Here is a 26,623-nt window from a genome sequence, read left to right on the forward strand (position 1 = left end):
CACCTGCAGCCGACTTCGTTCTTCGACTCATGCGCCCCTCTCGTAATAGGAATCAAGGGCTTTGGGAGTGTCTGCAGCTCCAAAAAGGGGCGTGTATAGTGCGTTGTTTGTTGTCGACAACATGCACTCAGCTTCGCTCCACACGAGCCCGAAAACAAACCGAAGCTGCGTCCGGCTGCTGGCGAGCTATTACCCCACAGTTTGTCGATCCAAGAGACCTGGCGTCCCCGCTTTCTTACCACGTTCACTCTGACCCCGTGCAACGAAGCGACGCCTGTCGACGACCATTCAGGCCCTAACTTGCATGACGCCCAGTCGTCCTCGCTGTTTCCAGATCCCCTCCCAGTAGCATTACCACTGCGCTGCATTGGAGCCCATGCACGCAATATCAGAAGGGTGCAGCCACAGATGCTGCCCAAAGACCCCGACTCCGTAAGCCATCCGTGGACTCGAGTGATCCGTCGACGATGCAGTCCCTAGCCATCGCCTGCCTGCGCCGCAGCCATGTGACAGCTCTGGCAAAGTAACTATTCACATCCAGACAGGGGTTGCGCTGCATGACGTGGACTAAGAGTGCAACATGAGGTAAGATCTATTCGGCACTTCATTGGCTTCCTTCGGATTCCCCTGAAAGGCACTCTCCGTCGGCATCAAAAGAACCATGAGAGTCACAAAGGCTAAGGAAGAGACGGAGTAGGAACATGCCAGGCACAGTTCTGCGTGGGGTGAGTTTGTGTGTGTCACAAGTGGATCTATGTTGCAAAAATTTTCTTAGCATGTGTGGCTAACGGAAACAACCAGGTTCGCAAAGAAAACATTCAAAGTAATATCCGGAGGGAACATGACTGCAGGGAACGGGGAGCAACCACATCCGACAAGTAAAGCTAAAAAGTTGTCGACGCTACCCCAGCCGCTCGCCGCTTTCAATTAGATCACCACCGGGTTTGAGATCACCAGCAGGCGATAGTGGCTGCCGAGATCTCGAAATTTCGTGCATGGAGAGAGTGCTACGAAATCAAGAATAGCTGCCATCACTCAACCTTCAGAGTAGAGGTGGTCAGCATTTCATCTCGCTAGCAGCCAACCCAGGGAATGATAATCACTCAAACTCCGGATATGCCATTCCTGCTTCCCCATTATTCCCCACTCGAAGGTCGCTTAATTTTTCCACCTAGCGGATCGCAAGAGACCAGACGGGATTCAGAGGAACCCGCAAGCGCAAGAGATGTTGATCACACTTACATGCTTGTATCCGTAGATCTTGTCTAGGCTTTTGCGGGGTTGCCGCGCCATCGGTTCTATTTCAAGTTCCTGATGGCTGCCAGTAGACACACGTGTCTTACCCTTTCCGGCTGGTTATCGTAAACATTGCCACTGCCGTCGAATGCCGACCGACCCTGAACTGAACGCCAGAGCCTCAGTGACCCCGACCCGACTCAGCCGAGTTGATTGCGTGGGATGTTTCGATCGACCATGCGCTTTATTACCAGGAACGGATCTCAGCGTGGGATGCCAAGCTATGGAGAAAGAACGCCCAAGGTTCCCAACGTTTGAGCTCAACATTAACAGACCATAGGTATTACGGCGGTCACCTTTCCGATTCCCAACATATTTGGTCGGGTTCGGACAGACGAAGGAACTGAGACAATGGCAAACAACCCACGCTAATTGATTTATCTCTTCTCGCTGCCTCCCTAGACGCCCGCGAAAATTGTCAAAAAGAGTCATGATAGAGGGTGAGGTTACTTGAGGCACCGTACTTCCGACGATGATTACCCCCTCGCAAAACTCCTTTAGACTTCCGTTAGTCACTGCTTATCGTGTGGAAATGGGAGAAGGTCAAGGAGAGGAGTGCCAGCGACAGCGAACCACGGTGATTCCTCCGCTACGTTGTAGTATTTTCGGTCAGCCTACGACACAAGGGTAGAGCCGAACATCGACGAAGACAGAATTCCCCATGGTGTTGTTAAAGCTGATGAATTTCACGTTCGAGGTTTGCTTTCCTCTTACCAGTGGCTGACTGGAATATGTATCCGTATCGCGGAATGGAATACTTCTCTTGACACTATATCTCCACAAAGACGATATTTTCCGGCGACTCATTCGATGAATATCCTGCGGCGGAATGTGAGGAGAGTCCTCACACGTTCAACCCCGCATTTGAGGCTGCATTTGGTGGCCAAGCCCGCACATCTGAATATCGTACGATCAAATCACTCTCCGCGGAATTATGCGGTCCAGTGAAAGGCGCTAATGCATCTCCCCGTTGGCCCAGCAATGTGGGGAAGTCCTCGAACCACGGAGGCAACGTAAGAGAGGCTTGCGGCACTTCTACCCGCGTCAATCTCATTCGAATTCTTTCTTCAACCCTCATCCCAGGGCCGCTCTTTGCATGTAAAGTGAAACAGACATATGACTCCTCGGGGAGAGATGTCAGGAGACATTGCGAGAGTGCAATGAAAAGTCTGGACTATCGGTTCGGTAGCGAGCAATTGCTTGTCAGACCCAAGAGATTGGGGACACACATCCCGAAGCCTTTGCAACTCCACCAATTTGTTCACTACAAAGCCAGTATGAATATGGGCCATATGGAGAGTAGATGAGATTATACCCAAGTCTACACAGTCAACATCTGGCAACATGTAGCCACCGACGCAACGTTGGCAAGTGAGGGGTCTCTATCCTAACAGCCTTAGAAAAGAGATGGGTTGTTCGGTCGGTAGGAATTTTTGTTCACATTCGCGAGGACCCGACCTTCCGGGAAAAAGCAATGAATTCTGGGGTCAGAACAGCAGCCCGGATGTCCAGACCCTCATGGAGCCCCTTGGGCCATGAATGGTCGCTAGCCCACGAGATAGTCTCATCCTCTGGCTCTCCTTTTCTTAGTTTGGTCCCCCCCCCCCCCCGCGGTATCCCAGCGTCAAAATGCCTGTCTCGTTGCAAAATATTTTCCTTTCTCTTACACGCCGCAGACGCGCGCGCCTTCGCTTCCGTTGCGTGGAGCGAGCAAAAAAAGCTCTACATCTCTCTTTTCAGCATCAAGCGGGATGACTTGGCGCCTGTACTCTCAAACATTAGGTCACCTTGGGTTCGATTTTGGGAGCGTCGCATCGCTTGCTCGCTCGGGAAGCATTTGATGCAGCGCTTGTGACCCGTCCAATAGATCTTTCTGGCCACGTGTCTGACCCCTGACAGGCCTACAGTATCTCTCCCGAGCGTTCATATCTTTTATTTTCACGGCGGTTGTTCGAACAAAGCTGTACTATTTCTCCGAACTGCTCCATCGCATCCTAATCGAGACTTAATGGAAAGGCTGTCATCTGAAGATCTGCGGCACGCTTCATCTCATGACTCTTGGGCTTTTCAAGACAATCCGAGATGTTCTGCAGCTGACACGCGTCGCAGCAGGACCCCAACGGCGCTTCTAGAGACTCTTGCTCTCACACCATCTATGGAGTCATTCAATTTGCCAGAGTCATGCGAGCATCTTGCGAAGGATGCGGCCTCGAGATAAGATTTCTGAATCCGATGTATCCTGCGATAAGCTCTAGCGCTAATTGGAAGCGTGCCCGATTGAGCCTCTCCTAGAGAAAGGAAAATTCACGAGTCGGACCTCCTGTCGCTTCGACGCAAGAGACCATGACAATTTCGTGATCGCACATGGGCCGGCTCGAGAGCGTTCTGTTTCGCACCTGGAATCCGCCGGGTTTTGGGATGATCGTATTCTCATTCTGTACACTATTTCGTTGTGGAAGTTGATCTCAACGGCGCTCATATCTTACTTTGCCCTTCATTTCTTATAATCGACCTTCCATTATAAGGTGCCGGCACGACTTCATTCGCCAATGTTGCCGAATCGTGGAGAACGGCAAAGTCCAGGTCGGTTCAACTTTGGAAGCTTATCGGCCCGAAAGGTGTTCCTCCCATCTGCAAATCTCGGTTAGGGAGGTCAGGGCTGGGTTGTCTCACCTGTCAAACGCTTATTTCAACCTTGACCAACTCTTCTAAAAAGCTTTACAAATCGTGGGGTACCCGTTCGCAACTTATCGTTCTCCATCCAAATCACATTCCACAATTTCTTTCCTCCAAACTCCAACAAACCAAATCCAGCCTTCCCGTGTCGGTTTGATCACCGACTAGAGACGCCCCATAAGTCTGATCATGAGAACAGCTTCTCCTGCGAGCTCCGGGGAGGCGGTCAATGAATGCTTGCTTGTGTGACCTGGACCGTTGAATACGATTGAGTTTTCAGGCCTTAATGCGTACGGCACCAGGTCAGCCTTGACTCACACTCCCAATCACCATCATTCCACTTTTTGAATGGAAATGGGGCTTGTCGCATCAGCTGAGTTGAATCCATCAACCGGCATACCAAGAAGATATTATTGCAGACGTTGAAACTCCTCCAGCGGTTATGGCTTGCGGCCCGTTGCTCAGCCTCCACCATAATTCAATGAGCGCTTTTTCGAAGTCAATCATCTCTCGTGTCGCAGGGAGCAACTTCTCACCATCTCGCCCTTCCTACAAACCATGCATATCGAACACCGGCCCGACACACGCGCCTGCAAGGACATAATGACGTCGTTGCTTTTTCTTCTTGGGCTGCTGGTGGCTTGCGCTCCGGTTCGGTCTTCTATTTCCACTTCCGGCCGCCAACTAAGCCTTTCCACTTTTCATGTCACCGTTATTCGACGACTCCTACTGCACGTATCCCTACCCTCACAGGAAAGGTCACATGCGAAAATATTCGCTTCATAAGACGCAAACAGGTTCAGATCACGCACAAGCCAAGGCTTTTTTCTCACTGTACGCACTGCTTTTTCGCGCGGAAGTGGCTTCGGCAGGCTTATGCAACATCAAAATATCTTGGGGAATTTTTTAAAACTTGCTTTTTCCACTTCGCCTTGTTCAGCACCTTTCTAAAACTGTCCGTCGCTTGTCTACGTGTTTCCGCCTGGTCGGGTCTCCTCTCTTGCAGGATAATTTATTTTTCCTTGTGTTTTGCTTCTTTTCGATTCAGCTGCAGGTTTGATGATTGGTGATAATCTTCTAGTTTCAGCTTGGAAGAAAGGAGGGAAAAAAGAATCGGTTGGGCTGTCGTGGCACGAGATCACCTCTCCTTCCAAAATTTCCCTTGAGGATTGAGCCGTTCCCGGTCTCAATTTCGAGAAATTCCAGAAAAAACATGTTTTGCTCAGCGTCGTGGTTCCCCGTGAACGACATGCAAGCCGCCAACACTTTCCTCATCCGCACACATCTTCTCATCGCCAATTAAACTATCGTTTGCACCAGCTGGACCGATTGACTTGAGGCTGCTACGACGAGATCCATATGCCAATAATATCACCGCACACGACGCTCGTCATGCTTATTGCATCATAATATCGAAATCGCAATGGAGAAAACGAGCAGACGGACTGGTTATGGATGCTAGAGGCAGTGCATAATTACTAAAGTTGCTTAGGCATCCAGAAACAAATGCTCACTCAACTAACGATGACTTCAAATCCGAGCATTCTGCGCAACAACTTCGTAAGGTGGCTATCGCTGTCACCGCCTCTGGAACTTTCCGGGTACGACTTTAAAACCCCATACTCTAATCTCCAATCAATTAACTTTGCTTCACCCCGGAACTCGCTCCGTCGCTACCAGCGGCTTAGAACACCATATCAGCATCTCAAGAAACCATTACTCATCAGTGCCTGTCATGGGAATGGGCAGCAACAAGCGGCGGAGCTCTTTACACGCCAGCTTTTCTGAAGCCCGACCTAGCGCGCCGCCTCGGATCCACCACCCGCTAACACGTGCCGTGCGAAGATCGCGTTGTACTTCCCCTTCGAGATTCCACCCATGTCTGCCATCCTTGGTCTCGTGGCTTCTGGCAACCTAGGTTGGAACCGATTAACATGGGAATATTGCAGCATATGCTTGTTCCGCTCGGATACTACATTGGAGAGAAGGTCTGGTGCCACGTTCAGGCTCTTGAGTGGATTATGCATACTGACTTCGAGCAGGACTGGTGAGCTCATGCAACTTCACGTAAACAGGCACAGGTTCAGTGAAGATCATGACAGTACGTTGGGCTTAAGCGCAGGACGCAGCAGAAGTCGTCAGGTTTGGCGACGGACTTATTCCAAAAGTAGGTAACGCAGGGGATTCACGAATCCAAGCTCTGTAATTCAAGCGGCTCTGCAAAGAGCATTACTTTCTATTTGTCCACGTTCCACTACATTCAATTTCTCGACATGTCAGATTTGAAAATCCAGAGGCGAACTCTTTTCTGTCTTGTTGGAGGCTTGATTCGCAATATACACAACCATTGGCACACCAATGCAATAGCCAAGGGAACTCACTCGCTTGCTTGTCAACTTCGATCTCCCGAAGCATCCATCATTCTTGAAATGTACGCAATGTGTTGAAGCTACTACTTAGACTTCAAATACGATTCGTGGATTTTGACTACAGCTGTTCTCATTGCAATTGTTCCGCGTTCATACCACACGTAAATCTTTAAATTCACCAGCCCACAACCTCCCGTCCCATCCCATCCCATGGACATAACAATCGCTAATCAATTTCAAAGCTCAGTTTCTCTCTAACCCTTCTCTGTCTCTACTTGTCAGCACTAACAGCAACTTAGCTCCACTACACAAAACCACGATATATCTTATTTTGCAGATTATAGGCACCAAACCAAAATATCCTTTTTTCGTCCTTCCCATGCAGATTTGCTCCGGGCCGATTCAATACGGCTGAAATCACTCTCTGAAAGACTATTTCTAGGTTTTCGATGCCGCACTATCGCAGGGTGTGACCGACTATCACAACAACAAAGCAAGTCCACAAGAATGGGTGGAAACTCAGCCAAGCTAATTCGGAGAATGCGGTGAGGTTGATCGAAGCTCCGGATCGCCGAATAGGTTTAGAGCTCAAATTAGTTCAACCAAACACCTACAATCAAAATCTAATAAGCTACATCCATCTACGTTTCACCCTTGTATGCGTACACTAACGAGCTAGAACGTAGGGCTGCCTCCTACTCTTGAATATGCCTTTGGCTTCCTCAATATCTATAGGACGAGAACTCCTAAGAGTCCCACTTCCCTCTACCTCATGTCAGTCGAAGTCATGATGCTTCTAACCTAGTAGTGACCTACCGAACTAAAGTCACCTCCACTTCAGTCCTTCGGTCTGCCGTTCATATTCAATCAGATCCTGAGGTTTCGAGCGCCAATAATGATCTACCATGATAATGCCTCGTAGTCCCTAAAACTCAGACGTAAAGCGGGCAGGCGTAGTGTAGCTTAGATGGAGTGTTGCTGGACCCTTCGCTCAATACTCCGAACAGTTTCCTTCTTTGCCAAAGTCCGATTCTTGATCTGGAGAAGGGTATCCTAATAATAGCTACTTGAAAAGGTATTTGACTCGTATATGAGAGTCGCCATCTCAGAAATAGATTTGCTGACATATTCATGGAAGGGCGAATTTGTTGGTTATCTTGGTTTCATGCATCGAGTTCGTATTGTAGGCGGCAAAGCATCTGACTTTTCAAATATCCGTTTGGCCCTGTTTTCAGTGTTTATTTTCGTATCCTCAAATCGCCTTCGGGAGTGGATCCACGATCCTCCCAGTGAGCAGTTGAAAATTTTCTTCTGGGCTTCGGCCGGGAGACGTAGAAAGGGGTAACGTAGAATTGGTCTTCACTCTTTGGGATGTTAGTTATTCACAGATCCAGAGTGGCAGAATTATACCACTTACACACAGTCTTGGGGTGTTTTGAGAACAGAGATAAACCGTTCTTCAATCAGTATATAGGCTGGCCTCGAACCTTGTCGACGTTAGGTGTGACCTTGGCTTTCAATGATTTGGTCGGAGCCTTGGTGATGCGAGACTTGGACGCGAGCTTTAGTTTAGCCTTGCACTTCCTCTCCTTATTTGCGGCATCATTTCCGTTTTCCGGAGCGTAGGGTGGCATGGAAGCTACACTTCTTGGAGCCTGCCATTTCTAGTTGTATTTTATGAATAGTTGATGGGTGTTGTTGCACTTATTGCTTGGATTGAGGGTGAAGAGGAGGAAGGTAGAACCGTGGGAGCTTCCAGGGAAGTTACAAGAAGCACTGTTGGATAAAGAATCACCGAGCCTGGGCGGAAAGACCTTACTGGTGGTGTATCTCCATCGACAGCTTGCGGGCCTGGAGAGCCTGACTCCGAACTAAGTTTTCCAAAATTTCGACAAATTCAAGTACACAGTCCCTTACAATCCCTCAGCGTCGGCTACAACCCCGAATAGACTTTAGTCCCGACAGCTTCCTGCTCGATCCCTCAGCTACACCATGGCACTGAGGAAACCGGTAATTGGAAACGGAAATCTTTAAAGAGGGGAAACCCAAGAGCAAAGTCACCCAACCCGCTCGTAGCCACTCATCGCAAGAGATTTCACAAATTAAAGAACGGTCTTGGCAGAACGCTTAAGACTCCAACTAATCTAGTCCTAGGATAAGTTAACAAATAAGACACAACACGGGGTATAAGTCACTAACCAGCAACAGAACCAAAACAGCTCAAACAACTCTCCTCTCTTCCGCCTGCCTGCGGAGATTTGCAGCCAAATATTCAGTACTCGGTGGGTACAATACCCAAGCCCTGGCCTTCCAGCAGCCATGGCGCTGGCGCAAAATCCCTACTATAGCTTGAACAGGGCATATGTCCTACCATGCTTCCTGGGAATAGAAACGCTCAATACTAGTCTCTTAAAGGTAAATAGCGTAAGAACATCACCGCCCGGCCCCGCATTTGTCGCCAGCTGCATGCCGAGACAGCCACACTCTTCTCTTCATGCAACCTCTTCGGATTCTATTCTCGTGTCGACACGAATGCATGGCTTGAGAAGTGTATTCCAGCAGATACAAAAGCCGCCACAAAGATGGTAGCCCGATTTCACTGGGTTAAGACCAAGCGCGAATGCAGCAACGGTGAAAGTTTATAGCGAAGTTTCCGAATCTAAAGCATGTGTACTTGCCGCTTTTTTTTTTGACAATGGTAATATGAGGGAGCGAGTTATGGGAGAGAAGGAAGGGTTAGAAGTCTCTATGGAAGGTGAGCGTTTGCTCTCTCGTGTTATATGTGTTTGGCGCATGCCATTGTGGAAAGGCAGACGAGGCAGAATAAACAGACAGAGGAGAGGGAGCCGCAGACCTTAGCATAAGGTTATATGGGCTAGATTCTGGCACAAACTGGGTGTAATGCCCGCACGATAGGTAATAGTCTATACTTCCCTGTATTTCTAACAGTCCCGATCTTTGAAGATCTCAACAATAGGAATGAAGATAAATGAATGCGGAATAGCGGAGTGCCTTTGCCACCTTACCTTCTTATCCCTCACCCGATCCGTGTCACTGACCCTCTGTAACTCCTTTAACTGCCCATTGAACTGCTCCGCCATTGCCAGACTCTGCTCAATATGTCCCCATTCCAGCCTCTGTCTCTCGAATAATGCAAGTTGCCATGCGGTTGCGAAGACGTTTCTGATTTGCCGGTTGTTCATTTCGTGCTCCGCAAGTTCATCCAAGTGGCTGACAAGATCTTCGAAATCGACATTAATCCCATCTTCAGTAAGCATGTCGAAGAAACTTCTCCAGATTTTCCTACGGGATGGAGTATCGAGGAAGAATAGTGGAGTGCGACTTGGATTCGGGATTGGAAGGCCTCGCCAAAGGGATATTTGGAAGGTGCACCCGCTCGAAGCCCGGATCTTCTGGGGTAGCCTTTCAAGAAACATTACTAATCTTGCCCTCTGAGCTCTTTTCTGCTATCAACAGCGTTTCCACCTACGAGGCCAAAACTCCATTCCCTGATCTTCCGCGACCAAAGGTGCTGATGTCGAGGTTCTATATGGACGAACAGTATGCGTCATATCCTTTCTTCTTCCACTATCTGGATTCTCTACTTCAACTACGGAACGATCAAAATCTTTCAACCTTGTGCGAGTCACAACTCCATGCTCTCTGTGACTATCTCTTGACAGAGTATGACGAAGTATGCTCAGAATTGCGGCACCGCCTTACTCTCGGGAAAGTGAAACTTGACTATCTCGAGATGTTTTTTCGTCTAAATGAAGTCATTGTAGCGAAGAATAAGGGCGTCTGCACTAGATGCGTTGTTAGAAGCTGTCCAGTTGGCGGTGAGAGGTTGTTATTATATTCCTGGCACTGGAAACATGATGGAAAAAAGGTAGTCAGGCAAAGAAACGAACTAGATATTAAGCGGCTAGCGAAAACTGTTGTCGACAATACCACTCTTGGAATATATCCTGCGCGATGTATAAACCAGGAGCCTCGAGAGAAGTTGGAAGAACGAGGTCGAAATTTCTAGAAGTATCGGAAACCGTCATACATTGCTTATGAAAGTCCTATAGTTACTGACAAAGGTCCAGGTTATGTAAGTTGTACTGTCTAGTATCTCGACCGTTTTTCACTTTTTTCCCTATTATCTACGCAGGTATAGACTGGTTTGGGCCACCATTGCTGCTTCTCTCTAACATCCCCAAGAGATATTCCATACTATTCAATTGCATGCTAACCTCAGTAGGGCATCGAAACTAGATTCATGATAGATTATGTAACTTATCCACATTTGCATCCCTGAAATGATTCGCCGCCACTCCCATCAGCAACTATCGATCCGTGGCCCGAACAACTGGATCTAGAGAAAGAACTAGAATTGAAAAATTGCCTAGTTCTTCCTCCAAAGGTACATGCTTTTGATATTAAAGTGAAAGAATGGAGTACGACGGCTCCCTAAATCGTGTAGGTTAACGGCTAACCCACGTAGAAAATCTGCATATCGATTATGTATGTCCTATCACATGGAAAAAGACGGCTTCCCAGCGGCTTGTGCCTCCAAAACGAACGAAAGACCTCGTTCAAGCTCTTGTTGTGGTTCGCAGGACGCAATAAGCTACGCCACAGAACCTACATATTACTAGAAACAAGAACGACGTCACTACCGGCAAGGAAAATGGTTTAATACTTCTCCTCCATGGTGGGCCTGAGTCTGGCAAAATATTGACTGCACCGTGCACGTATGCGAGGCTTTCATTTCTTCCCCTTCTGTTACTAATCCTTGGACGTAGGGTCTGTAGCAGAGCTTATAGAAATGCCTCTTTGCAGTGTCACTTGCGGCGGCATTGGAACTACGGCAGATACTCTCATGAAGCATCTTCAAACAATCTTTTACCCTGGGAAAGTATGAGATTGTGCTCTACTGCTCAATGAAGCAGATATCTTCCTCGAAGAGTGCACTCTTTCTGATTTAGAGCGTAACGCTCTTGTATCGGTCTTTCTCCGCGCCTTGGAGTACTATGAAGGCATTCTAGTTCTCACTAGCAATCGTACAAGTACCTGCTTTATCCTGGCGTTCCACACAAGAGTGATACCGGAAGTCAACAAAGCCAATAGTTTTATCTAGCAGCATCGAGTCGAATGCATGAACGGGAACTTGCTGAAAAGGTGACGAAACTGCAACGTTGTGCGATTTGAATTCATTCCAGGTATGCCTTCATATAGGTTGGCGGTGTTATTATATGCAATATCGCTCCTGAACACTACAAGATGAAGGATACAGAAATAGGTCGCAGAACTCCGGCTTGAACCTTGATTGGAACCAGCTGAGGCTATAGAGCTGGCATCTAACTGATCAGGAGAATCCTCATGAGCTTCATTAGTAATAGATTCGGGACTTGCACTATAATCTTCATCTGAGTCAAGATCTACATGGTATCGCTTTGCACCGTCAGTTAAGGTATCCAAGAGAAGCGTGTGGTAGAATTTTCTGTTGATACACCTGTTCACTTTGTACCAAGAGCAATTTCCGATGGTCATGTGCTGTGTGTCGGTTTGGTCCTAGACGTGGCTTCCTTTTGAAGGCACTGAAAAAAGAGCGTTGCACAGCCTAATGTGTTGACTCATGCTCTGGCTGACGCTCAAAGAGCTTCGAATTTCCTATAATAGAGCCGGAGAGTTCTAGCTCGTCCGCCTCATCTGTCAACTAGGTTCTATCTTTAGAGATGGTAGTCTGTCTTGACCAGTAATGATGGAGGTGGAGGTGTAGATGGAAGTGCGGAAGACATAAAAGGCTCAATATGTATCGGGAACTCAGACAGAGACCCTCAAGAAAGCGAAGTATTAGGAAGATACAAGGAGATACAGCTGCAATCGAGGCGGAGTATCACTGGGCTAGAAAGATCCTACAAATATAGTGGCTGGTAAGAACTTAAGAACAACACTTTCCCTCAACAAGTCTGACAGGTGAGGAAGACTATTAAACAAATTGCGAGAGCAGGAAGCTTGAGGACAATATGCTAAGGCTGCCTTGTAAGCACTCTCACTCGGCGGGATCGCCGAGCTCGTCTGCCCCGTTCCCTACGATAAGCTTCATTAGGCTTCAACATATTCACTTACCTAGCTGATCTCGAAATTTATCAGCCATGGACTTGCTCCACTCGCTGGGACAGGGTATCGGGGACAGGGAGCGCTTTCGGGGATGGTATTCAACATCTATCTTCAGGTCAGCAGTATATAGGCCTTAGCTAGCATGAATGGGCTTTAGCCTTATCATCAACAACTGAGCTAGCTTACGGCAGAACCCCTAATATTCCTCTGAAGGAAAGTTACGAAAGAGCAAAGAAATTGGTTTGTGACACAGTCCTTGCGGAAGACTTTGTCTTCGTTTTGCCTCAACGATGCGCACTCGCTTGACGAGGTTAACAGAACTCGAGAGAGTTGTAAAACCAAGTATGAATCAAAACAGGCAAGCAAAGTTTACGAGTGGCTCGGAATCTTCTCTTCCAATGTCATCTTCTATTCGCTAGTGTAAGATGTCCTTTCCCAAGTCGGGCCGGAATACAGTTCTTTGTTATGGGGGACGATGAGGTTCTTATCCATGTTTAGCTGCCTGCTAGTGCTGCCGCTAATAATGTATTAGGTCGATTATGATCCACTGACTTTTGAAAGCGTGCTCGCGCATGGCTGATATTTTGCTGAGGACGGAGTTTAGCTTGATACTTTAATCATACTTTAATCATTCTTCCCATCCCAAATGTGTTTACATTAGGGGTGAGGACAATATTTTTTGGGCTAATGCTTAGGAATTAAGGCTAGACATGCACTAAAGCTGTGAAAAGACACACCCCGCTCACATACATAACCGAGAGTTTCTCAGCTATAAGGCAGAGCCTGCGAAAAAGGACGATGTGGGTGCTAGACTAAGAAAATTGAAGACTAAGACGTCAAACTAAGCTTCCGTAGGAACGTGACGCAACAATGAAGCAGCGAGGACGGGCGCCCGACTCAAACAAGCAACCACGACACCGTAACCCCTCCAACTGTTTCATCCCCCTAGGATCGTTTCTCTCTGGTATCGCATCTTGCACGGTAAAGTAGCCCCAACGTTTGGAGACATCGGATCCGCTGGGCACTAACATCTCGCATTATGTGGGGCGAGAATCCACGGTCCCAGTATCTCGACCCTTTCTCTGTCCACAACAAGGAACGACCTAGGCTGTGGCTGCCCAGCCAGGTGTTCATGCCATGCAAATCCCAAAACGCACTGCACTGCACTGCGCTGCACTGCGCTGAGACTGGCAAACATCACATCAAAAGCAATTAACCAACTTTGACAGCTAATGCACAGATTGTATTCCGCACTCTTCCCTGCTGCTTGCTTCCAGCTAACTACACATACCTCCTTTTCCCCCCTCTTAATCTGCAAGATTTTTACAATCCTTACCCTCACTCCAACTCCCCAAAGTCATAACTAAAGCCGAAGCCATATCAGGATATAATGCAGCCAGAATCTCACCTCCAGAAAAGGAAACCCCTACGCTACTCAAAGGGGAATACCAAAAATCAGTCCAGTTCAAGAAAGAAAAGTATCTCAACTCAGACCAAGCGAAACACTGCCTTTGCGATGCTCCAATTCTCAGGCTACTTCAGGACGGCCCTAGAATGGGGGAAACTACCGAATACCAAATACACATTGATGGATCAAGCTGGGGGTCTGTAACGCCAAGGCAAAATCGAGAAAGCTGATTGCTTAAAAAAAAACCCCCAAAGAGGAAACCCAGATGATGCGTAGTCCGGGTACGCATACTGTATAAGAACACCGATATAAGGAAAAGTGTGGTATGATTGGGTTCGTGAGGGGGCATAAAGGTATTGGAGATCAGACCAGCTCGCAATTAGATGTATGAAGACAGTTTGCATTGGATGTGGAAGGTCTTCGAGGATATATCCAGGATGCTGTTGAGGTACAGCTTGTACTACCGATTGCCGGCTTCAAGCTGGGCAGGGGTAGCTTGAGCGGGGTTGTTGTCAGTCGCACCGTTGCTACGATTCCGTCCGAACCAGTTGGGTAGTGTCGGGCGGTTGGCAGTCCTCGCTGCGTGGAGTCGAGTACGCCAAGTCGGGTTCTCATTTGGCTGATTCTGTACCGGCTGTGTCTCAGCAATACGATCGTGTCGATCAGGACGAGACAAGACGCTCCCCAATCCATAGGATAACTCCTGCTGATTGCCATTGTTGGCCGTGGCACGGCGAGGGTTAGAGATGAAGACGACACGGGACCGAGTGAATGGGTTCCCTCGAGCACCAGCCCAAGTAGCCTGGGGAGATGTGGGCGATCGAAGACCTGTCACGGTTGGGCGGCGACTGGAAGCTGGTTGATCACCAGTGTCTCCCTCTGGCCGCGGCTTGGGTACATAGTAGTCAGCCTTGCAAAGAGGGCAGCTGGCGCGGCGGCTGGTCAGCCACGGGTCAACACAGCTAGCATGGAAAGCGTGACCACAAGTCAGTCCGCGCACATCATCGTCGTCCTCCAACGTATCCAGGCAGATGGCGCATGTGTCGCCTGGTTCCGCAAGCATCTCAGGAGCGGCGGCGGTACGTATCGGGTCGTCATCGTCGGAGTCATCTGCGTCGTGGTCGTGTGCATTGGCAGGCTCTTTGCCGGGTGGATAATGACTCGTCGCAGTCTCTATGTGAGTAAGTTCGATGGTCTTCTCGCTCTCCTTCTTCGAGGAAGTCTCGGGTGTTGACGAGGATTTCTTCGGTGAATTTGGCGGTTGTGGTGAAGTTTTCGCAACTGCGTGATCGTCTCGGGCTATGGAGAGGGTGGTGGCTGGCCGAGGAGACTCTACAGATGTGCGCGCGTCTCCAGATGCCCCGATGACACCATCAACGTCCTTCAAGCTTGCGGCTCTGCTCTGGGGCGCAGTATTGATACCGCCAGCGGCCGGTAGGCCTTCATCTTCCCGACTTGCCTTCCATGCTTTGTACTTGGTGAGAGGAAAGCGATCGTTGACTTCGTCCATGGACATCAGCTTCTTCTCCCTCCTCCTCCTATGCGGCCGCGGCATGGTTGCGAGGTCGATGGGCTCGCCATCTGCAGCAGCCCGGGCGGCGCGGTTGCGTTGGTTGTATCGGAAGCAGTATTTGACGCCGACGATGATCCTACGAGTAAATCGGGTCAGCGGGAAAAGCAAGCATATTTTCCAGCCTCGCTGCAAACATACCAAAGATTCGTGAAGACAACACCAAAACCCAGAGCGACAAAAAAGAGTAATGGAGAGCTGGTGGGCCCACTGCTAGAGCTGCCCTGAGTGGTCTGCGCGGGCGGGATGGGGGAGGAGGATGTTTGTGAAGCCATTATGGGCTGCTGCGTTCCATATGTTCACGAGAAGAACGACGTGGGTATTTGATGGGAGCCAACAACGATCGACTGGTTGCAGATATGTACAATGCGGAAACGGGGCCGACAAAAATAGGATGTCGTATTGAGTGAGAATCGGGACGCGGGCTGCGTCCTTTTGTTCCAGCGAAAACGACAACGGGCGTGAGCTGAGGTCGAAAGGCTCCAGTACAGTGACAAAGGAGCGACTCTGCGCCGGCGTTGAAGGTGAGGATGGTGGATGTGGGCGTGCTGCAATCGCAGGCTCTGGCCGGTATCTTCGGGTAATGGCAGAAGTGTGTTGGTGGGCCGGCGGGCCAGCTGAGGTCGGCGGCAGGAGCGAACGGGGCCAAGATTCGTGATGCTGGCAACAATAGCTAGCAGAGAGTATGTACAATGGCTTTGTCGGCCATGCCCCTCCGATATGTGGAGGTGCTTGTGGTTGCGGCGAGGGATCTTGAAGCTGGGGATGGTCGACGGGGTGGAGGGAGGACGACAAAGGGATCGGCTCGCTAAAGTTGACAGACCGAGCGAGGCCAAGTCTGGTCTGGGGGCTAGCGATTTGTGGCTCCGGATTATCTATTGATGACAATTAAGGCTTATCGGGTGAATGCCCGAACGCTGTTAATGGTAGTTGACAGTTCGACTACCTGGGAGTGAATGCGTGGTGCTGAAGGGCTTTGCTGGCTGCCGTGAAGGCATTGCTGCTGCTGCGACTCGAGAGTCGTGACCAGTTTTGGACTTGATCCTGAAGTCTGCATACAGGGCGGGCGACAGCAACACCGACCTGCCCTTCACTGTCTCAAACGTCAAGCCGCAAGATCTTGCGTCCAATGATTCCGGTCCGTCAGCACGCCATGCATGCGAGTGATATCGTTGCTTAATTACGAGACACACCTGGCGCAATACGTCCGTCGTCATTCATCTGTTCGCTATCTTATTCACGCACTCTACTCCGTATCGTGGACATGCCGCTTCACGATTCTGAGAGCACCTGTTGAGTTTTGCGCATGAAGAGTTCCGGGTTGCACTTGGGCGATCCTTCATCTAGGGCCGCCTCTCGCAAAACTTCCCAGCGCCAAGCAGCGTCGTTAACGCCCATGCAAGCGGACTTTTGTACATCACCCGCTTGACCTTCCCAGGGGCCCTGAGTACCCAGCCTCTCACGCTGCATCCTGAATTTTCCAGCGATTCAGACAACGATTTCAACAACTGCACAGGGTTATTCAGCACAAGGCTGTGCTCGGTGAGATTTTCTCTTCTCTCCTTCGTCGCCATCCGGATCTCGTGAAACACTCTCTAACGTCATCAAGATCATCAACGGTTTGGCAGCAATATTGCACTGCCCCAACCATGGCCGAGTCTGTCGAGCCGAACCCAATCGTCTTCTTTGACATCACGTTAGGAGGTACGCCATGTCTGCAACCATTTTCAAATTCCTGAAGCCACTGCCCACATTAGGTTTACCCCATACCATCGCTCTCTCGGCACATCCTAGTCTTGAACCCTTCCTACTTGTTATTGAACTCTATGTGGAAAAGCGAGTCGTTTTGCAATGTCCAATCACACCAACTGACATGCTCTACTAACCAGTTATCAAGGGGAGCCGCTCGGGAGAATCAAGATGGAGGTGTTCAAGGATATAGTTCCAAAGACAGCCGAGAATTTTCGTCAGTTCTGTACCGGTGAGACCAAGTTTCAAGGGCGGCCGCAGGGTTATAAAGGTTGCAAGTTCCACCGTGTGGTAAGTCTTCTTTTTACGGCTGCAGGCATTTACATCTTGTGGGTGGTGGATGCCCACGCGAAAAACGGAAAGAAACCTGATCACATGCATCACGTACACATTTCATGATGGAAGGGGCTGCTTTGCGCCGTGGAAGAATTTACGGCTAGGCCCTATGCAGCAGACTATCACTGACTGTCTACGCGCTAGATCAAGGGTTTCATGATCCAGGGTGGAGATTTCGTCAACGGAGATGGGACTGGGACGAGGACCATCTATGGCGTAGACAAGTTTGCAGATGAAAATTTCAGCCTCAAAGTCGACAAACCTGGACTGCTGGCAATGGCAGTAAGTATCCCACATTCTCCATGGCATTGTCCACAAGTTCCCTCTGGTTTGTATCTCATTTACTAACCTGATCTCAGAATAGCGGTCCTAATACTAATGGCTGCCAATTTTTCATTACCACTAATCCCTCAGGCACTCCCCACCTGAACAACAAGCACGTTGTCTTTGGTAAGGTCGTCGAAGGCATGGACGTCGTCACGAAGATTGAGAACACCCGTGTCATTTCAGAGAAGCCGTCGCAGGATGTTACAATCTCACAATGCGGTGAGATGTGAGCGCGTGGCAGAAATGGGCTCCTTCGCACCACCGAGAGAGACATTCCACGGTTGATACGGATCTGTGCAACCACACAGACTCAGAGGCAAGGATGCTTGGGATAGTGCCTGCTGAGGAAAGCTCTGTCTGGGAAACTCTAAGATCCTGGCTTCAGATCACCTTGTATGCAAGGGAGAGACTTACGACGGGGATAAATCTATGTAGCATCAAAGGATGAATGATGGGTACGTAGGGAGGAGTACTAAGACTAGTTAAACGTTTTAGGAATATGAAATACTTGACTCGGCATTACGATGATCCTTAACGTTCCTTTCCCGTCGTGAGCAGCCTCGTGCACTCTCTTCTTTGGTTCTCTATCTTTTGGTTGGTACTGCAGGAGATTGAGGTGCAGCGTCACGTGGCAACAAGGACCAAGCGCCTCTTGGCAAAAATTTACCCACAGATCCCCACCCCATTCTCGTTCGGTTTCTCACCGTCCCGCCGCATTTTCACTCACACAACCCACTCATTTTCTCTGCGCCTTTTCTTCCTTTACAACTGACCAGATGTAACCTGCACGCCTCTGGACACCTCTCGAACATGGTCTCTCTTGCCAACACCAATAGAGCGACTGGCATCATCGCCCCCAGCATTGGCGGCAGCCTCAAGCGCAAACAACCCGATACCTTCGACGCCGACAAATTCTCATTAAGCCAAATCAAGCGCCGTCGAGTCACATTTGACCCCGACATCGACGTTCACATACTTCCGGACGTGAACGAAAAGAGCTTGGAGCTGGTTGGGGAGGAGGTCCGACGCGCTTTGGAGAAGCACGCTACCAACGACAATGGAGGCTATGATCAGATACGGGAACTCTTCACTCTTAAGCCTACTGATGCCGATGCGCCTCTCACTAGACTTCTCCAAAAATACGTCATTGCTCTCGCTAACAATGTACCCCTCCTCGACCACAAATGCTCCGGACTTGTACATGCCATCATCGACTGTCGTTGGATTGCCCGCAATGAGCAGTTTGTGAGCTCATACCGACACCTTCTACGGTCATTGTTATCTGTCCAACCCGGCTTCACCTCCTCCGTCTACACTATGCTGGTGGACATGTTCATGGAACTTCCGTCACCCGCCATACGCCAACAGGACGACCCGAACATCCAGCGCTCGCAACTCCAGGCCCGCGTTCACGACTGCCTCAGGTTTCTCTTGCGACACAACCCTCTCACGAGCACCTATCTACCATCCATCTTTTTGGCGACGTTCCCCTTCCCCACTGATACCACAAAGGCCCATGTCCAATATATCAAGAACATCCTCAAAGTCTCGGAGTACTGTCCGGAGTTAAAGGGGCAAATATTATCACTTGTCATGGATAAGCTGGTCAAGATTGACTCGCAAATTCAGGTTGACATGGAAGAGTTGGAAGACGATATTGAGGACCAGCTGGTGGAAGGCGTGGCGAAAGACATGGACGACGAGGAAGAGGAAGATGTTAGTGATTACGAATCCGTGTCCAGCGAAGAAAGCATACATGGTGAAGAGCGTCGCTTGAAAGAGCTTAAAGAATCCGTTGCCAAGCTCGACGCTATCATGGATCTCCTTTTCTCACACTACGACTCGATCTTCGCCCAAGGCGATCTTTTCGAAACCGACGATGTATTCGAAATCCTCCTCTCACAATTTGCGAGCATTATCCTGAAGACTTACCGTTCGCGGCATACACAGTTCCTACTATTCCATTTCAGCCAAATCTCGCCCGCTCTTACCGAGCGCTTTGCTGGATGCTGCTCACATCTTGCCTTTAATAACCGTATCCCACATATGGAGCGTGTTGCAGCAGCTGCGTATCTAGCCTCCTTCATCGCCCGTGGTGCGCATGTCTCTCGCTCTGTTGTCCGGGATGTGTTCGACCTCCTATGTCATCACCTCGAAATACTTCGTATGACCCAGGAGTCGAGCTGCAAAGCCCCAGATGTCCGGCGCTACGGCACCTACTACGCTATTGCCCAAGCACTCCTTTACACCTTCTGCTTCCGCTGGCGAGACCTCATTGTCACCGACGACGACGATGTCGTCACTGACGAAGAAATCGTCTACCACGAAGGTGATTTCCTCTGGTATAGCGATATCAAAGATATCCTCCGCCGAAACATCTTCTCCAAACTCAATCCTCTCAAGATCTGCGCCCCTACCATCGTCGCTCAATTCGCACGCATGGCACACCATCTCCGTTTCCTTTATGTCTTTCCACTCATCGAGACCAATAAACGGATTAGGCTGGCCAAGAGCCTGGGGACTGGGTACATGGATGGTGTAGCAGCGAGGGAGACGGCGCTGACGATGAAGAAGGGCGAAGAGGCTTTTTTGTTGGATGCGTACTTTCCGTTTGATCCGTATGTTCTGCCCAGGAGTAAGAGGTGGTTAGAAAAGGATTATGTGCAGTGGAAACCTATTCCGGGGATGGAGCCTGTAGGTGGGAATGAGGAAGAAGAAGAAGAAGAAGAAGAGGAAGAAGAAGAAGATGATGATGATGAGGAAGAGGAAGAGGAAGAGAATGGGGATCATGAGAGCGATTCTGAGAGGGATGGGTCTGAGGATGGAGATGATGGTGAGGAGGAGGTGGATATTGACGACGGTACGGATGCGAGTTTTTAGTTTACTTTTGTACTGCGCTGCAGGGCACTGAATGATATGGTATAGTTTGGTATGATATGGCTTGGCATGGCGTCGAGAAAAGCTTTTTGATGCATTTATAGCGCGTGGGATCGTGGTATGGTTTGGTTGCATTGTTAGGTCTGGGTTTCAGCGATCTGCATGTAGATGGGCTGGCGCTTTTAGCGTCGGATAAGAGGTCATTAGGACTTGGAAAGGGAATGAAGTTGTGTTCATACAATCATTTTGCTGTGCAGGACAGCTATGTTGAGCCTGTAGATGCAGTTTAAATCACGTCGTATCTGGAGAGTTGATTCTTAGACAAGCAGCCTATGCAGAGAGTAATAGCTGTCTTAGTTTTCGTTGTACCAAGTTATTAAGATATCAGGTTTTGCTCCCACCTTTTGGGCTCCAGCGCCCTACTCTGTTTTTATACACCTCTGCATCATCAAAGAACGGATTTATGAAGGCTAGAAAGAATGTGTGTGGAGTAGAAAATTGTGTGCGCCTACCAATCACTGTTAATTATATCGACTAGGGAGTTATTATTGGCTCCAAGTTCCTTGACAATACTAACCGAAAGTCGACGTTGGTTTTTTTGTACACTAGTGGAACAGGCTTCCCTTTCACAAGCAAGCATTATTTTACAAATTCCTTAAACTGAAGTCAATCGTATTTTAGAAGGCTACTTCTATTCTCCCACTATGAGAACGGGGTTAAGAGTAAATGAGGTTAAAAAGCGGGAGGGAGCGAGCGGCGGCGTTGATGTCATATAGGTTAAGGCCTTTAGATTCCCTTGTCGGGGCTCGGCCTAGGTGTATTCTCGTTTAAGGAGGAGGAGTGAATGAATGGATGTGCAATACGAAGCTACTTCTGTATTCTGGGAACCTTTTTTTCGTTGTCTCATAAAACTACTTCCTGAATGGGCCTTAGTGTACTCCTTGTCATACATACCTTCTGCTAAAAATATCGCTAGAAGTAAACAGAAGTTACCGTACCTTTTGCCCTTCTCTCGTGAGAACTTCTGTCACTCGTCGTACTCACTTAATTCCCTTTCTCCTATCTCCTTCACCTTACTTTCCAAAATCCCTCGTGATCATTGCCCGGGGTTCACTTACAAGCTTCCTCAACGGCGCCTGAAATCTCTCACACATTCCGCATTAGGAAAGCAGGTGTAGCGCCGGAGCGTTTGTTAATTTCCCTAATCTCCAGGTCTCACCGTCCCATGTTCTTCCGTACTACGTTCTTCCGAATGACGACGACGTGGTGGTCGAGTGCGAAGGAAGCGTTCAGGTATCTCCAGCATGATAATAGCGGCGGTTGCGAAGGTGATCCATTGCTGAGGGAGTGCGATGGCGGAGAATATTGGGCGTGAGGGGTCTGCGTATTTCGGACATGATGGCGTTGGGGGTGAAGACGTGGTGGTTCATTATGGGATTCTCTGGGATTTTAGGTAAAAGCGGGTGAGGTTGAGAGAGAAATGGAGTCGTAGCAAGAACGTGGAGAGAACAATCTTTATTCTGATAACATAGCTTGGTCTGATGGTTGTCACTGAGCACAAACAACTCTATCTCTTTTAGACTCGTTTTGGTATCAGCTACGGAGAGCTGTAGGTGCCGCCTTCTGCACTTATTCATGCGCTCGAATGCCTCATTCATAACCTCGTCAATCATCATATATATCCACCTCCAAAACCCAACTCCTGCCAGTCCCACAAAGGACATTTCTCCGAACGCCGCCTGAAGGCCCAGAGGCCCTGAGCCCGAATACTCCATCACCTGGTTCTAAGTAAAGTCCTGTATCGCAAGAAAAGTGTTCTGAAAATCCCAATAACAATAGCAAAAACAAAAAAAACAGTACCACTTACCTCAGAAACTCAGCTCACTTCGCCACCCTAACCGTTCCCTGCCCCTCCCCATCTCCCTCCTCTTCACTTAACCCCTCCATTCCCATTCCCGGAGGTTTCATCTCCTCCAACCTCATTGCTTTCAACAAATCCCTACTTGCCCTCAATCCATCCCTTAACTCCGTCGTACTCTTCCACAACGCATTACTCAGAATGATGGGGTCACTCTCCACACCGACTAGCGCTTCAGGATCAGGACCCCTCGGGACCGGGAAATCGACAAGCGGCTTCCCGTTAGGCCCAACGCTGACGCGGGATATGAGCGTTGACGTACGTGTGGCCGGGCGCTGGAAAGCAAGGCCATCATTATCGTCCGCGTATTCTTCCGCATCTGCGTCGGAAGAGCGCGCAAGGTCATCATCCGTCGATGCGGTTCTCCGGGAGCGCATACTCGAGGGTCCGCGGTCGTAGAGCCGACGTTGTGACTGCTGGGCTTGTCTTTCATATTGTTCCCAGAGTTCGTCGACGGAGTCTTCGTCTTCGGCTGAGCCAGAGGTTGACACGGATGCGGGTGGGGACTCATCGATGTTGTAGGCGGCTTGGTGGCTCCAGCTATCCCAGACTACTTGCTGGCTGCGCTGTCGACTGTATCCCATGTTGTTTGGCGGGGGCTTCACTTGCATCTGCGAGACGGAAGAGACACCCCGGGCGTGCATGGAGTGAGGGTGTCCTTGCTCTGTGGGGTACTCTTGCTCGTCGTAAGCGTTAGGTGTGAGAAGACCAGGGATGGCGTGATTGGGTTCGGATTGCGATTTCATGTGGTACGAGGCACGGTTGTTATTCTGTGAGAGATGGACTTGGTCTTCGAGATCAAAGGGATTGCCGTTCGTGGCCTCTGTTCCTGCCGTATATGTGGACGTTGATGCTGAGTCGGCGGTGGACGGGCGATAATCATCAATGTTCGCCATGTCCAAATCTATCATTGAAGTTCGAAGGGGGGAATCTGGCGCCGAGATAATACGAGGATAATCGTCGAACGAGCCAACAGGTTCAGTCGTAGCATGTCTCAAACTCGGTCGGAAGTCAGGTCCAAGTGTGGGTGAAGACGCGAAGACAGGGCCTTGATCAGACATGCTGCTTTGACTCTCGGCTGGCTCCCTCGGTGGAAAGACAAAATCGCGAGTCCGGCGGTTGTCTTCTAGAGGCGCAGTCATCATTGGGACGGTAAGTTCTTGGGTCTCACGTCGGCGAGAAAACCGAAGTTCTTTGGGAAGAGGCTCGTAGTTTGCCTCAGCCATGGACGCATCAAAAGTCCACTCCATTGTCCGTCGATTCGGCTTTTCTGGAATTGGTTTCGCCGGCATAGGGTCCTCTGCCATAACTGGAAATTTCCAGTCACGAGTTGCGCGTTTCGTTAGTTGATTCTGCGAGAAGGAATCATGCCCTTCTTCTTCCTCCTCCAGCTCTGTTTCGCGGAGCAGCCGATGCATTCGATTAGCTTTCAAGGTGGGTACCTCGCCAAGATCAATACTAGGGACATCTGCTACCGAGGGTGCAGCAAAGTCTAAGTCAATAACCGTTTCTCGATTTGGTGCACCGGGGTTGAAGTCACGAAGAACGAGGTCAGAAGGAGGTCGATCAGACCCTACCCCGCTGTACCGATAGGGTGTTGAATTCTGGTCGAATACTCGATCCAGGCGCCGCTTTCCTCGTTTGATTTGCTCTTCCTTGATACTTGCCTGTAACTTTGCAAAGCGATCGTCGTCAGGGGGAGGCGCGCTCATGAAATTTTGACCAGACGGTGAGCCGGAGAATGGGTCAGGAAACTGGCCGCCAATTTGCCTTTCGAAATCATCAGTGGTGCTGAACGTCCAGTCATCTTCATCGTCTTCGATCTCTGGAGCAAGGGGATCAGGTGCTTGAGCACCATAGGGATTGAAGAGTGAAGCGCGAGCGCCTCCGCCCTGTTCCCAACGATAGTAGCGCTCCACAAGCTGGACCAGAATATAAGAAGGATACATCTTGGTAGTGTTTGCGAGAAATGGATGCTCTAGAATTTGGTCTGACGTTGGACGATCCTGAGGATTGGGTGCGAGGACGAAAGCAACGAGACTCTTGAGATTATCAGAAAACCTAGCGCCTTCGAGTTGAGGAATGCCACTCTCGGGAAGTTTCCATTGAACAGTTTTGTGGAATGGAGGAAAACCGGTCGCCATTTCGAAGACTGTGCATCCGTATGCCCAGATATCGACCTCGGAACCATAAAGAACTTCATTCGGTCGGACCATGCTGCTGGGATCCGCATCTTTCACCCATTCCTTTTGTAACTCTGGAGCCATCCAGTAAGGTGTACCAACGATCGTCGAGCGTTTCGCGATTTCGGGCTCCAACTGGCCTGAGACACCAAAGTCGCACAACTGCACTCGACCCTCTTCATTGACAAGAATATTGTTGCCTGTGGGTGGTATGATTAGTAATGCGCATTTACCGAATTATAGCAGACAGTGCTATGGCCAACTTACACTTGAGATCCCGATGTAAAACGCCTGCTTCGTGGATGTACTTAAGTCCCAACGCTAGTTCACGTGCGATAGCTATGATGTACTTCTCATCTAGGCCGGGATTCTGAAGTGTCATTGTTGGCTTCATGAGAGTGTGCACGCTGCCGCCGCTGCAATATTCGCTGATGATCCAGAGCTCATTGTGGACGGTTCGGGCCTCTTCAATGATATTGACGTACGGACGCGCCTTGCTATCCCGTAACTGCTGCAGAATCCTGATCTCTTTTAGCGTTTCTTCCAGGTTCTTCGTGGTCATTTCCTCATAGTCGACCTTGTCAATATCGATGATCTTGATCGCAACCAGTCCACCGGTTGCGGGATTGATGCTGCTCTGTGGTCAGCCAGATGCGTTCACCGCATGGGCTTCACCCACCCTTTAAAGACACGACCATACGAGCCCTTCCCAATCAATTCAGAGAATCCATAAGGTGGCGGTTCATCTCCGCTGCGCTTCGCCCTCTCTGCGACTAGCATCTCCATCTCTTTTGCCTGCTGGATCGCGCGACTCTTTGTGCCCGCATTTTGCGGTGGCTGCAAGAGGGAACTCTCCATTTTAGAAACCCGCTCCGCGGTGACCTGCCTCTTTAATAGAGCTACCGCGCGCTCAACTTTGAACGGGGACTCTGTTATAATTTCTAGCGGGCTATTGCTTCTGCTATGACTATGCCCAGTATTCTCGTCTGCGGTTATTCGCAGTGGGGGCTGAAGGGGAGAAAGCGGCGGGAACGTGATTGCAATTGGTGGGTCGGAATTCGAATAGCCGTGAGTGTTGAATGGAACTCCGCCTTGTGTTGTGGGGGGACTTGAGAAGCGATCAAGCGACGGTGTCTGTGGAGGCGGGGAGACGTGCCCCAGATCTAATAGCGGCGATCGGTAGCCAATTTTCTGGTGGTGGGGAAGAATTGGTCTCGAAATCGAGAGCTGCGAGATTGGTGTGTTCGGTGGTTTCTTCCTACGACCTATACTTGTTAACCTTTCGAAAGATAGGCCACGCCTGGGGCGGGAAGAAATGCTCTCATCCCTTTGTCTTTCGTCGACGTCGGTCTTGGACCGCTTGAGTTTGCGCATATTTGCGTCGGCCAGCCCCAGCACGCAAGGCGCCGAGGTGGTAGTTCTGGGCGTTTGTGCTGGGCGAGAGAGAGGGAACGACTTACGACGTGAAGTTCAATTAAGTTTGGGCCCGGTGAAAGACAGTCATACTGCGTGATGGGCGTCGTTCGAAGCGGTGACAGACCTTCAACTGTTCAGACGTTGCAACAGGTTCACGCGCCCGCAGAGTGAAGGCACAACAACAAGCGGTCAGAGCAGCATGCTGGGATACAGAAAGTGAGGTACAGATCCAGTGAGCACAGAATGCATACGGAAATGTGAACAAAAGGAGCGTTGGGGAGAAGTTAATGTGTTGTACCTGCCGCGGCAGATTTCGTGATACAAAGCCGCGAGGTCTCCACGCACATCCCTGCCTTCCCGCTAATGCGAGCTTAATTTAAAACAGGGCTA

At 49.6% G+C, this 26,623-nt stretch overlaps 8 protein-coding genes across 8 annotated transcripts; 4 read left to right on the forward strand and 4 right to left on the reverse strand.

Moving 5' to 3' along the window:
• Positions 1-8,029: 8,029 nt before the first annotated feature.
• On the forward strand, positions 8,030-9,168 carry BDR25DRAFT_361985 (uncharacterized protein; the record flags this gene model as incomplete). Its single annotated transcript, XM_033696520.1, has 7 exons — positions 8,030-8,086; positions 8,141-8,269; positions 8,327-8,453; positions 8,533-8,756; positions 8,804-8,972; positions 9,007-9,096; positions 9,155-9,168. 7 exons carry the CDS (start codon positions 8,030-8,032, stop codon positions 9,166-9,168), a joined length of 810 nt encoding a protein of 269 aa, XP_033540900.1.
• Positions 9,169-9,283: 115 nt separating this feature from the next.
• Positions 9,284-9,778, reverse strand: BDR25DRAFT_319475 (uncharacterized protein; the record flags this gene model as incomplete). The annotated part of the gene is made up of 1 exon (XM_033691829.1): positions 9,284-9,778. One exon carries the CDS (start codon positions 9,776-9,778, stop codon positions 9,284-9,286), a length of 495 nt encoding a protein of 164 aa, XP_033540901.1.
• Positions 9,779-11,771: 1,993 nt separating this feature from the next.
• On the forward strand, positions 11,772-13,029 carry BDR25DRAFT_361988 (uncharacterized protein; the record flags this gene model as incomplete). Its single annotated transcript, XM_033696521.1, has 12 exons — positions 11,772-11,789; positions 11,824-11,874; positions 11,905-11,939; positions 11,989-12,040; positions 12,072-12,262; positions 12,298-12,305; positions 12,377-12,405; positions 12,463-12,564; positions 12,627-12,725; positions 12,760-12,849; positions 12,906-12,941; positions 12,982-13,029. 12 exons carry the CDS (start codon positions 11,772-11,774, stop codon positions 13,027-13,029), a joined length of 759 nt encoding a protein of 252 aa, XP_033540902.1.
• Positions 13,030-14,189: 1,160 nt separating this feature from the next.
• Positions 14,190-15,893, reverse strand: BDR25DRAFT_99222 (uncharacterized protein). Its single transcript, XM_033699357.1, has 2 exons — positions 15,569-15,893; positions 14,190-15,506 (listed from the first exon to the last, which is right to left on the reverse strand). Exons 1-2 carry the CDS (start codon positions 15,700-15,702, stop codon positions 14,318-14,320), a joined length of 1,323 nt encoding a protein of 440 aa, XP_033540903.1. The 5' UTR covers positions 15,703-15,893; the 3' UTR covers positions 14,190-14,317.
• A 751-nt stretch (positions 15,894-16,644) lies between these two features.
• On the forward strand, positions 16,645-18,355 carry BDR25DRAFT_307380 (putative peptidyl-prolyl cis-trans isomerase). The gene is made up of 5 exons (XM_033690828.1): positions 16,645-16,969; positions 17,037-17,131; positions 17,325-17,467; positions 17,657-17,794; positions 17,872-18,355. Exons 2-5 carry the CDS (start codon positions 17,077-17,079, stop codon positions 18,067-18,069), a joined length of 534 nt encoding a protein of 177 aa, XP_033540904.1. The 5' UTR covers positions 16,645-16,969; positions 17,037-17,076; the 3' UTR covers positions 18,070-18,355.
• A 196-nt stretch (positions 18,356-18,551) lies between these two features.
• Positions 18,552-20,939, forward strand: BDR25DRAFT_307383 (RNA polymerase I-specific transcription initiation factor RRN3). The gene has a single exon (XM_033690829.1). The coding sequence runs from the start codon at positions 18,650-18,652 to the stop codon at positions 20,717-20,719; it is 2,070 nt and encodes a 689-aa protein (XP_033540905.1). The 5' UTR covers positions 18,552-18,649; the 3' UTR covers positions 20,720-20,939.
• A 588-nt stretch (positions 20,940-21,527) lies between these two features.
• BDR25DRAFT_361992 (uncharacterized protein) lies at positions 21,528-22,491 on the reverse strand (the record flags this gene model as incomplete). The annotated part of the gene is made up of 5 exons (XM_033696522.1): positions 21,528-21,714; positions 21,748-21,805; positions 21,831-21,859; positions 21,936-22,055; positions 22,112-22,491. The coding sequence occupies 5 exons, from the start codon at positions 22,489-22,491 to the stop codon at positions 21,528-21,530; spliced, it is 774 nt and encodes a 257-aa protein (XP_033540906.1).
• A 106-nt stretch (positions 22,492-22,597) lies between these two features.
• Positions 22,598-25,675, reverse strand: BDR25DRAFT_243434 (kinase-like protein; the record flags this gene model as incomplete). Its single annotated transcript, XM_033685821.1, has 3 exons — positions 22,598-25,017; positions 25,085-25,449; positions 25,497-25,675. 3 exons carry the CDS (start codon positions 25,673-25,675, stop codon positions 22,598-22,600), a joined length of 2,964 nt encoding a protein of 987 aa, XP_033540907.1.
• Between the last annotated feature and the right edge of the window lie 948 nt (positions 25,676-26,623).

Source organism: Lindgomyces ingoldianus (genome assembly GCF_010093535.1).
Source record: "Lindgomyces ingoldianus strain ATCC 200398 unplaced genomic scaffold BDR25scaffold_49, whole genome shotgun sequence".
Lineage (NCBI taxonomy): Eukaryota > Fungi > Ascomycota > Dothideomycetes > Pleosporales > Lindgomycetaceae > Lindgomyces > Lindgomyces ingoldianus.